The sequence below is a fragment of the Glycine soja genome, chromosome 20 (assembly GCF_004193775.1).
Source record: "Glycine soja cultivar W05 chromosome 20, ASM419377v2, whole genome shotgun sequence".
Lineage (NCBI taxonomy): Eukaryota > Viridiplantae > Streptophyta > Magnoliopsida > Fabales > Fabaceae > Glycine > Glycine soja.
In genome coordinates this window covers 39,514,287-39,526,027 of record NC_041021.1, presented here as the reverse complement: position 1 = coordinate 39,526,027, position 11,741 = coordinate 39,514,287, and the positions used below count along the sequence as shown (strand labels likewise).

General features: G+C 33.8%; 2 protein-coding genes across 2 annotated transcripts; one reads left to right on the top strand and one right to left on the bottom strand.

Moving 5' to 3' along the window:
* Positions 1-178: 178 nt before the first annotated feature.
* Positions 179-2,896, bottom strand: LOC114402589 (fructose-bisphosphate aldolase 3, chloroplastic). Its single transcript, XM_028365218.1, has 6 exons — positions 2,559-2,896; positions 1,960-2,229; positions 1,767-1,876; positions 1,587-1,677; positions 924-1,193; positions 179-734 (listed from the first exon to the last, which is right to left on the bottom strand). Exons 1-6 carry the CDS (start codon positions 2,703-2,705, stop codon positions 456-458), a joined length of 1,167 nt encoding a protein of 388 aa, XP_028221019.1. The 5' UTR covers positions 2,706-2,896; the 3' UTR covers positions 179-455.
* Positions 2,897-6,310: 3,414 nt separating this feature from the next.
* LOC114401728 (uncharacterized PKHD-type hydroxylase At1g22950-like) lies at positions 6,311-11,208 on the top strand. The gene is made up of 9 exons (XM_028364308.1): positions 6,311-6,798; positions 7,825-7,872; positions 8,170-8,346; positions 8,440-8,590; positions 8,696-8,782; positions 9,651-9,775; positions 10,293-10,411; positions 10,564-10,675; positions 10,783-11,208. Exons 1-9 carry the CDS (start codon positions 6,511-6,513, stop codon positions 10,816-10,818), a joined length of 1,143 nt encoding a protein of 380 aa, XP_028220109.1. The 5' UTR covers positions 6,311-6,510; the 3' UTR covers positions 10,819-11,208.
* Positions 11,209-11,741: the final 533 nt, after the last annotated feature.

Below are 11,741 nucleotides of genomic sequence, written 5' to 3'. Positions count from 1 at the left end.
TTTATCCCATTTATAAAATTACTCAAAACTAAACGTGCATACAATGTATTCCCAGCCGCTGATTTCAGATTAGAAGACTAGCACCAACACATGGGGTTGTCCAAATATCACGGCAAATGCAGAAGCAATGCTTATGAACTGCGTAAAAATAAAAATCACAAACTGGACTGCCAAGAGCGAAATCTGAACAGGCAAATAAACAATAACTATGCAGTAAACTTTGTTTTTCTTCTGTTCTTTTCTCATGTTCTTTTCCCATTTGGGTTTTTACTAATCCCCAACCTCCATTTTACCAAGAAAACCTTTCTTTCTAGCTTCAATTTATTCAAACTCATTTGCTAGAAGTTGAAAAAAAAATAAAATACAGCACATCTAAGTCCCCTTCGAATTCACTGCTAAGAAGGAATGATAAATAACTAAAAGAAAACAACTGAAAGCCAAAGACTCCAAAAGTTTTAGTAGGTATAGCCCTTGACAAACATTCCCTTCTTGGCCTCTTCACTCTCACCCTCAGCAGAGTATCTTCCAAGTTGAGCCAAGGAGTTTGCTTTAGCGCGCACCAAAAGGGACTTTTGAGCAGCTTCCACATTCTCAGGGTGTCCTTGCCATGTCTTAAGCACAGTGTTCTGAAGAGCCCGTGCATATGAGAAAGAAACATGCCATGGGTTGGGACTTTGGTTCATGGCATTTAGATTTAGTGTTGCTTCCACTTCGGATTGTCCACCAGACAAAAACTGAGAATACAAACAGAACATCGTTTCCAGTTTAATTTAGAGGTTCTAAATTTCAAATTCTTAATTAAGTGTAATCTTAAATGAAAAATAATTGAGATCAGCATCATCATGATGTGCTTATCATGCATGCAAATCTGATAGTCACAACAATTTATATGAAGAGGAAACAAAAAGGTGCCGTAACTGTACCATGATTCCTGGGACAGCAGGAGGAACTCTTCTTCTAAGCATGGTTAGAGTATATTTGGCAATGGTTTCTGGAGAAGCCTTTTCCTTGTGTTCAGCCCCAGGTGTAACCATGCTGGGTTTGAGCAAAATTCCCTCAAAAAGGACATTGTTTTCAGCCAAATAGAAGAAGACTTCTGACCAGACCTTCTCGGCCACTTCCAGCGTCCTCTCAATTGGGTGATCTCCATCAAGAAGAATTTCAGGCTCTACGATTGGCACAAGACCATTGTCCTGCAATGGAACACAAATGGAGCCAGGGAATGAGTGCATTGTGAGGAAAAAACCTTGCTCAAGATAAACAGCAAAATAAGTGTTTTTTGTACACTGACGACATCAAATATCAAACCATAAAAGTTCACAAACATAGCAAAAATTACATGGTTACGATTCAATCAAATTTGACACCCCATGCACAACTTAACATGCACTTAAAATATCTGCTACCTTTGTCACACAAACCAAACTAAACCCACAAACAAAAGTTACTCCCTTCAAATGAAAGAACCCCATATCAGACGGGTACGGTGAACAAGACCAAAGGGACAGATAAACTACAAAAAATTGTATATTACTCTTAAGAATCAGCTAATTTCAGCAAACACAGATTAATGGGTACAACAATACCTGAGAGATAGCAGCATAACGTGCAAGCCCCCACGCTGCTTCCTTGACAGCTAATGCAGAAGGACCACATGGAATGCTAACAACTGTCCTCCTGTAGCCCACAACAAAATTTAAAACTCAATCTCAATGCATCCAATCAAGAAGAAACTTTCACAAAAGAACAAAGAAAGAATGACTTACCACTTGGCAAATCGAGCACCTTGCTTGTAGTATTCAGCAGACCTAGAAGCCAACCCATCTAGCCCTTGGCACCAAGACTCATTGTTTGACCCTGGCAGAGGGACCAGACCCTAAAAAGAGCAAAACTAAAAACATAACCACCAAGCCAGTTTGTAATCAGTGAGACAAGACCAATGGCACTCAAACAACAAACCTTATCAACTTTGATGCCGGGCACAATGTTCTGATCGCGGAGGCAATCCACAAATTTATTTCCATCTGTTGTCGACTGGTAAAGGGTTTCTTCAAAAAGAATTGCACCAGAGATGTATTCACCAAGGCCAGGTGTGGTGAGCAGAAGTTGCCTATAGGCCTGGCGATTCACCTCAGTATTGTCCAATCCAATGGATGCTAAACGCTTCCCACATGTGGCATTTGATTCATCAATTGCAAGAATTCCACGACCGGGAGATGCAATAGATTTCTATACAACCAACAAACAAACAAAAAAAAAAACTAATCAATAACCAATCAAAGGAAATTAATCTATATGTATAATGATTTTATATCTAAACTGGAATCTAAATCGACACAGAACAATAACAACTCAAAGCACGTTGCAAGTGCTAAAGTATTAGTAAAAAGTCAAACACAATGAAATACTAACGTAAATCAACAACCAAAACGAAAGGAAGCACAAAGGGGTATCCCATAACAGCAAAGTTGAAAACTTTAGAGCACGAGAACGTTGAAAATCAAGAGAACTGATGAAGGGCAAGAAAGAACACGATCAAAGAAAAGGAGGTTACTAACGGCGGTTTGGACGAGTTCGTGTTGGTAAGAAGAAGCGCGGATCGGAAGAGAGACTCGGCGAGAAGAGGATCCACGGCGAGGAGAGAAGGAATTGTGGGCGATCCACTGGGAAGACAAGGTGTTGAGCTTTGCAGACGCCATGGCCATGGATGCTTAGACTTTAGAGTGAAGAGAAAGAGAAAGAGAAAGTGGGGCTGTATAGTACTATGTTTTTGGTGCTATGAGATTGTGTTGTGATGTGAAAGGTTAATAGTAGTGAAGAGATGAAAAAGAAAGGAGCTTTGGTTTTCTTGGCGACTCCGCGGTAGGTGATGTGAGACAGCTCTCCAGCGGCAATACCAAACATGACCAACAACCCACTTTTTCCTATTTTTTTGGATTTTAGCTTTTGATACAAAAAATAATATTCATTCCATCCGTAAAAAAATTATTTATTTTGTGAAAGAATTCATGTTTAATTTCTTTCATATAAAATGATCTTAAATCATTATCAGTTACAAGTGATATTAATTTTTGATCGAATGAGTTAAAGATACTTTGATATCTCATTCAAGAAAAAATGTTTTAACTATCAAGAATTCAATCAATAAAAAATAGTGATTCATGTGATTTGAAGGTGTTAATTAAGAATGAAATAGATAGTAATTGAGCATCTGACTCGTAAATTAGCTATCTAATAATGCCTCTCTCCCAGGGTCGAACCTATATTAAGGGTTGTATATATAAGTGAGTTTTTTATTTGATGGAATATAATTTTAGAAACAATAGTATTTAAGTATCATTTAGTTTTTTTACTTTTTCACAGTATTTTTTCTCCTTTTATTATTTTCATTATAAAGATAATAATATTTTTTTCAGATAAATTTTCCCCTTTTTATGACAAAGATAAATAGAATATGAGGATAATTTTTAGATAAATATTTTGTTTTCCTTTTTGTAAAGATAAGTGTATTTCTTCTTTTTTCTAAACAAAATATTTGAGTATCCATTTTAATAGTTTCTTCTTTTATAATATATTATTTCTATTTTAAACACTATTAATTAATGATTGCATTCACGATCAAATAGTTTTGCTATTGTTTCATTTATTTTTTGTCTTAATTTTCTAGTTCATTAGTTAAAAGAAAATTTGATAATTTAAAATTTTGGTAAAAAATAACTAAAGTCTAACCAATAATTATTTTCATCAAAAATTAAACTTAGATAATATTAAACAATTTAACTTTAATATATTAATTATTTGTGTTTCATCACTTGGTTATCAAAAACAAGTTTATGAACACTAGTATAAGGAATTAAGAGATTAAATTTAAGACACATCATCAAATATTCTATTTTCTAGCATAATATTTTGTATATTTTATTTGTTTTCTCTCTTGTTTTGACCTCGAGTGCACGTATCTAAACAAATTGATGTGTAAATGTTGAGAAAGAAAATTGGAATTTAGTTAAAACATTTTCTTATTTTTATTTCGATAAAATCATTTTGTGTTAATGTAATGTTTACCGAGTGAGTCACGTTGACCGAGTTTTAACTCTCAACCTTTGGTGGGCTAATGTTTGTGGATCGAAGACCCATTTTGACACCTCGAAAACCTATATTTTGTAACAAAAATAGTTTTTCTTTTTATGATTGAGACAATAAAAAGAAACTCCTAGAAAAGGAGGTCTTTGAAGCATCAACGATGAGGAGCTGCTTTATCTGAACTGGACTAGATTCCAAAATCTCGAAGCCCAAATCCGACGAAGACCCTTGCGTCGCTAGCCACTCCGCGCACTGGTTGTAAAATTAGTTTAACAACTCGTAAATAATGCATCCAAATTTATTAGAATCAGCACTTATCTTAAATTCATAAAATATTTAAAACTTACATCTTTTGTAATACAAAATAAGAAAGTTTTCACACACTTTTTTCTTCCCAAAATAAGGGTACATTAGATAATTTTCGTTTAGTTATTTTATTTTATTTTATTTTTAAGTTCAACAAAAGAAGGAGGGTTTCTAACTCAGAGGTGAAAATAGGAGACCATATTATCCCTCAAGTCACACGGTTTAAATATCTTGGGTCTGTAATACAGGATGATGGGGAAATTGAAGGGGATGTGAATCATCGCATTCAAGCAGGATGGATGAAATGGAGAAAATCGGGGGTGTTATGTGATGCAAAGATACCGATCAAGCTAAAGGGAAAGTTTTATCGGACTGCGGTAAGACCGGCGATTTTGTACGGAACAGAATGTTGGGCGGTCAAGAGCCAACATGAGAATAAAGTAGGTGTAGCGGAGATGAGGATGTTGCGGTGGATGTGTGGTAAGACTCGACAGGATAAAATTAGAAACGAAGCTATTAGAGAGAGGGTTGGAGTAGCGCCTATTGTAGAGAAGATGGTGGAAAATAGACTTAGGTGGTTTGGGCATGTAGAGAGAATACCGGTAGACTCTGTAGTGAGGAGAGTAGACCAGATGGAGAGAAAACAAACAATTCGAGGCAGAGGAAAACCCAAAAAGACTATAAGAGAGGTTATAAAAAAGGATCTCGAAATTAATGGTTTGGATAGAAGTATGGTACTTGATAGAACATTATGGCGGAAGTTGATCCATGTAGCCGCGTTGTTGTTGTTGTTATTTAATAAATATTATTAATTAGTAGGATATTTAATAGAAGTGAATTTTAAATGCACGTTTATTATGATTTTTAATGCATTCATTTATTGTAGTATATCATATAAATAGAACTATTTTTTATATAATAATATGAAATTATATCGATTTAATATTTTCAAAATGATTTTAAATCATAAAGAAAACTCTACTAACGAATTATAATATTTTAACTAAAAAAAACTCAATAATCAATTTAAATAATTGAATATTTAAAAGAATATAAAAAACTAAAGAATTATCTCTTTAACTTTTTTATTTATTCATAGGATTTGAAAACATGTATTAGAAAGTTTATAACTTGCACATTCTATTCAATTTTTCCATTGTTATGCTGGAGACAACTTAATTTTTTAAAATAATAATATTTTTAAAAACTGATTGTAAATATAATTAGTTATAAAAGCAGTATAATAATATTTTTAATATGACTTTCTTACCCTATGTTTGGTGAAGGGGAAAGAAAATAAGAGAGAAAATAAAACTTTAAAATTTAAATTGAAAGAAAAATGAAAGGAAATAATTTTTTTCTTCTAAATGTCAATGACTCTCTTTGGTTTCCTTCTATTTTCTCTCCAACCAAATAATGGGAAAACCACCCCTATACATATTTTTTTCCTTTCATTCTTTATTCTTTTCAGATACACCCTTATATTATTGGTTTCTTAGGCTAACGTATTATTTAACATGTTATTTCTTTCTTAAGCTAATAACATATTATTTAACTCACCCTTAACTTTATTGAAAAATATAAAATTATGAGAGAATTATTAAATGAATTGTGAGACTTATTATATTTGTGATTTTTAATAAATTTTGACCAATAATAAAAAAATGTGTTTAAAAGAATATGTAATTAATATTTTTTATGTTTAAAGTGATGGTTGAAAAAAAAATTAGTACAAGAAGACCATTATTTTCACTTAAGTAAAGTTTTTAAAGTAAACATTTCATAATAAATAAATTATAGACAGGTTAAATAAATATCAAAAGAAAGAAGAATATAGACAATATGATAGAAGAAGAAAATAAATAAATAAATGCACAAAGACTATCGAGAGAGAAAAAAATTAAAGTTTAGTATAAGGAAAAAACCAATAAGATTGATTCAGAAACCCACAAAGACCAGAGACATGAATTGAACGGTACTGAGGCTTACTTATACCACCCTCAACCTCAACCCTTTTCTCTTTCAACATCTGAGAATTCCAAGTTCTGTTCTGAGAAGAATTCACAACAACCACCCTTCTCTGTTTTATTTTATTCCTTCACTCTGTGAAAACAAAACATCATGTCTCAGAACCAGAATGGCAAGTGGGTGCGAATTGCCCCAGAACAAGTTCGAGGCTCCTCCAATGGACACGTGGAAGTGGGAGGTTCCAACAGGCTCTGCATAAACCCTCAGAAAGATCACAAGTCCGAAAGCTATGAGGACCTTCAATTGGAGTTCAACCCTCTTGTGTTCAGCTCTCTGGAGCAGTATTTGCCTCCTCACATGTTGAACCTCTCACGTGAGGTTAAGGTTCAGTATATGAGGAACATTCTGCTTCGCTATTTGCCCGAGAGTGAGCGCATTCGGGTGGGTGTGTCACTGTAATTTTGGAGTTTTGCGGTTTTTTCTTCTTCTGTTGACTTAACTGTGTTTGAAAAATAATAGTGGGCTGAAAGGGCCCCGATGGGTGTTGGGGTTTCAAAGCCGTGGAACTTTTTCGTTTTCTTGAATAAAAAATTGATTTTGATGTTGCCCTTAATCAATAACGACGCGTTTGTGGTGCCCTGTTGTGCTGCCTTGCCTGCACTGTTGATTGGTTTGGCGAGGATTTTGGGAACATTTTGATGTTTTTGAAAATTGGGAAAAGTAGGAATGTGAATTGTGTTTCATTTTAGGCAAATGCTAACCGGTGTCCTTAGGGTTGGTTAAGGAACTAAAAGGAGAAATGTCTTTATTGGGATGCAAAAGATTGCACTGCTCTTGACTTTTTTTTATGTTTCCCTATGATTTTCACAACAAATACTTTCTCCTTTTACCCTTCATTTTATCTCCCTTAATTGATAGCAAGCGATTTGGATGATTCTGTACTTTTTGACTGCTGAATGGAGGGATGCATGTTCTGAAGATGGTGATGTCTGTTTAATTAAAAAGTTGATCTTTTATTGAAGATATGGTTCCAAATCATTTATGTTGTTAGTCTTGTCTTCTTAGTTCTTTGGAATAATGCCAATCTTATCTTTCATTTACATGTTTTTCGTCTGTTGGAGCTTGGAAGTACTTGGTTGTGCCTATTTTGATAATGATACATCTGCTATGTATGTTAGTGGGTTTTATGGAAGCTTAATATTCTCAAGCGTTGGAGTCTGAATGACATGGATTTCTGTCTGCAATTGTCATAGAAAAATGTCATAACATGTTATTTGGTTACTTGTATTAAAAATTACTTGTTAACCTAAGAAGGTGAGATAAATGAGCAGTGTTTGTTGTATTGTTGATAGCAAGTTTTACTTAGTATGACAGTAAATATATGTTTATTTTCTTTTTTCCTGGTTTTTCGATTGGTTTTGTTGGTCACTCTTTTGAGTTTTAGTTATTCTATGTTGGATTGAACAGATTCAAAAACACAAGGAATACAGGCACAGGATCATGCTGAACTATCCAGTAAGTTTTCAACTGAATGTCACATTTGCAGTTTTGTTCATTTGTAAATTGAATATTTTGATGGATTGATTTTGTGATTCTTTTGGAAATTGGGAGAAATGTTGTTGATGGGATAATTTTTCTTACTTCTAATGGGTGGCATATTTTATTTGGTACTTATCTATGAGAATTTGGAATTAGCACATGTTAACATTAGAACTTTCTGAACCGAGAACAGTTGTCCTGTCTCGTTTCTGTATGTAGCGTGCATGTTCTGAACATGCTCAATCTTACCCGCTTATTCACTGTCGTTTGTAGCCGCTATGTAAGCAGATATATAGTATGGATGCTGAGAAATTTTTCACACCCTCATTTCTCAGAGCAGTTGAAGAAAATTCAGAAGCAAGTTTTAGAAGTATAATGGCTGAACCTCGTAAAGGACTTTATACATTTGAAATGCTTCAACCCCAATTTTGTGAGATGCTGATGTCTGAGGTATCACATTTCTTTCTTTTCCTTTTCATTCATATATCTTTTTATCTGTTCTATATTAGTGTTTTATGTTCTTATCAAGTTCTGATCACTTAGGTGGATAATTTTGAAAGATGGGTTCATGACACCAAGTTCAGAATCATGCGACCAAATATAATGAATCAATATGGTGCCGTTCTTGATGATTTTGGCATGGAATCCATGCTCGAGAGATTGATGAATGATTTCATAAGTCCCATATCTCGAGGTTATTTTTTATTTTTCGTAATGAGAATGGATTAGAAAATTACGACTGAGATGAAGAAACTAATATAGTGATGTGGACTAACTTTTGCAATTTGAATTTCTATAGTTTTCTACACTGAAATTGGTGGAACCTCGCTGGACTCCCATCACGGGTTTGTTGTTGAATATGGAATCAATCGGGATGTGGAACTTGGTAGGTTTCTCAAACTAAGGTCATCGTATTGTGGATATGCAATTGGCTGGAATCTGTAAAAAATATTTTGAACCTAAATGGAGTTTAATGTTTCAAGCATATCTATTTATGGTTTTATATTAATCTACTTTAATCATTCTTTTTATGGTATACACATTTACCTATTATCGTGCAGATTTTGGTCTATTATTTGACCATGACAAAAGGATAAGAAAATAGAATTGTGTTAGATTTTTCAGATTGTCTGAAATACTGATATATTCAGTTGTTATATATTTTGTAGCCTCAATGCCTTATACGCCTGTTTTGTTTTTTTATTTCTTTGTAGTAGGATACCTGATCTCCCCCCTTAGGATTTTTGGGATGGATGGTTTTGGGGGGAAAGGGTTGGGAGGGTAAGTTTTTCATTGCAAGTATGTATTCTCTAATTTGAGAGTTTTTAATTAATCCCCCTCCTTCCTTATTTCCCTCCCAAATCCTCCATCTAAAATAACTGAAGTTCACTGTAGTTTTTTATGGAGACTCCAGTAATTCAGGTTCACTAACTATCAATGATACTTTGGTTATTTTGGCTTTTCTTGGGTTAAATTTAAATGTATCTATTCTTTTACTTTAAATTTTATCTCTTGTTGCCTTTCTCGTTATTCCATCACAAATCATGAGCATTAGATACTTTTCTCTCATGAATTCAATTCTACGCTAGGATCTTTTTCCTTCTTGTATTGCTTACCTTTGATGCTTACATATTTTGTATAGTATGAGTGTATCTTGATTTAATTTCTTTGCTGCCCGTCTTTCTGTGTACCTCTCTCCCAACAAATTAGCTTTATATGCTTTTGTTGAAATCTAAAGAGCCATATTTTTGCAGGCTTCCATGTGGATGATGCAGAAGTCACCTTAAATATTTGCTTGGGAAATGAATTTTCTGGTGGAGAACTGTTCTTCAGGGGTGTTCGATGTGATGAACATGTAAATTCAGATATCCAACCAGGGGTATGTTTACTACATTTATGCTGAATAATTTATATCAAACTACATTGATCTCCAGCATATATCTGAATTATGTCTTAAACTTAAAAGAGAAAATAGCTATGCCGCTTGTTGATTATTCATACCATTTCAGTGTTCCGGATGGTTGTCCCATCCCTATCCCTTGTTCCTAAAAGCTGAAAAAATTATACTCGAACCAAGTCACAGCTAGCTGTTAAAGTTGGAGAACCCAAGGCCTTATAAATCCCATACCAAAATCTCATGCTTCTAATGTTAGACTCAAGTCTCAGGCCTTGCAATTAGATCCTAACACACTATTTATTTCCTAAGTACATTAATGGACAAATACGTTATAAATTTCTGAGTTGTACATTTCATATTATTCTTACTGAAATTGAATAGCATTATGGCAATATTAGAACATTATATTGACAAAAAATTATTGCATTAGTAATAAGTATATGAATTTCATATAGACATTTACTTTGTTAAATAAATAACTCTGAACATATCTTTGCAGGAGATCTTTGATTATCCCCATGTTCCAGGACATGCAATTCTTCATCCTGGTCGTCACCGGCATGGCGCTAGACCTACTACATCTGGGAATCGGATGAATTTAATTATCTGGTGTAGAAGGTATTTACATCACTTTTTTTTACTACTTGAAGAAATTCACATAGCATGAAGCACAAAATTTTCCATACATATCCCCTTGTGGCTTTAGATTGCAAAATATAATCATAGTTATGGTCAATTACACATGCATCAACCTTCATGTTGTCATGCAGTTCGGCTTTTAGAGAGTTGAAGAAATATCGGAAAGATTTTTCTAGCTGGTGTGGAGAATGCAGACGCAAGAAGAAGGAGAAAGAGCGCCTATTAGTTATGGCCACCCAACAGGTAACACTAATTAACAATAACAGCTTTTGAGATGAAAGGAATGACTAAGATTAATGTTAATGTTGTCATCTTCCATATGCAACTAACTCTGTGTCTTCACTTTGTAGGAATTAATGAACAGGGGAATGCAATCGGCCTCGTGAACTTGCACACACAAATTGTCCTTGTATAGTTGATTCAACATTGAGCTTTTTTTACTTTTTCTAGATTCTGGATTGTTTTTAGTGAAACTAGAACGCCTGTGCAAAAGCACCGGAAACAACCCAGCAGAGTCCCATTTCCGTGAGTCATTTTTTCGTTAAAAAAAGGTAAAATACAAAGAGAGAGAAAACTGAACATTGCATAGAATGAAGACACTTGGAAGTTTAGAATGGTGGCTGGACAGTTGTTATAATACTATTGATGAAATGTGATGTAGGTTGAAAGTTATACACATGCGTTTCATAGAGTAACAAGAACAGAAGAGGAAATAGTTTAATAATTGACTGTTTTTAATTTCTAATGTTATTCAGGGAGTTGCGTTGGACATTGCAGATTTGCTGGTACACCCAATAATTTTTAAAAATCCCCATTATATCCCTCTGTTATAAGTAGTGTTTTCCTTCTTCACTTTTGTTCACGCGATTTTGTTTTTATTTTTATTTTTCCTTCATCGTCATTCTCGTGAGAGGTGTTTCTTGAGAGTTTTTCATTCGTTCTTGTGTCCTCTTTAGTCGAGGTGCATTGTTTATGGTGGTTCGTCGGCAAGTTATGGTTGTGTCGTTGGTTGATTTGGCCATTAACAGTGGAGATAAGTTGTTGATTTGATTTATTTTCGTGTAATACTTACATATTGATAATTCATAAGTTATATAAAATTTACGGATTGATAATTCTTAAGTTTTATATAATTTATGGATTGGTGATCCATAAAAAATTTACGGATTGACAATCTGTAAGAAGCATACAGATTAACAATCCGTATGAAACTTACAGATTATTAATCTGTATGCTTCTTACGGATCTGTAATTTTGTTTTAAATTTATTTGTTATTTTTATAAAATTATTTTTTTGTTTAATTAGAAA

What these genes read in the sequence shown, in the direction of transcription:
- LOC114402589 (XM_028365218.1), bottom strand. Translation starts at nt 2,705, where the DNA reads ATGGCCATGGCGTCTGCAAAGCTCAACACCTTGTCTTCCCAGTGGATC. An exon ending in ACGAACTCGTCCAAACCGCC is followed by an intron (nt 2,230 to 2,558) that starts GTTAGTAACCTC and finishes TTGGTTGTATAG; the next exon opens with AAATCTATTGCATCTCCCGG. An exon ending in CTGCTGTCCCAGGAATCATG is followed by an intron (nt 735 to 923) that starts GTACAGTTACGG and finishes TTGTATTCTCAG; the next exon opens with TTTTTGTCTGGTGGACAATC.
- LOC114401728 (XM_028364308.1), top strand. Translation starts at nt 6,511, where the DNA reads ATGTCTCAGAACCAGAATGGCAAGTGGGTGCGAATTGCCCCAGAACAA. An exon ending in GGATCATGCTGAACTATCCA is followed by an intron (nt 7,873 to 8,169) that starts GTAAGTTTTCAA and finishes TGTCGTTTGTAG; the next exon opens with CCGCTATGTAAGCAGATATA. An exon ending in CATAAGTCCCATATCTCGAG is followed by an intron (nt 8,591 to 8,695) that starts GTTATTTTTTAT and finishes GAATTTCTATAG; the next exon opens with TTTTCTACACTGAAATTGGT.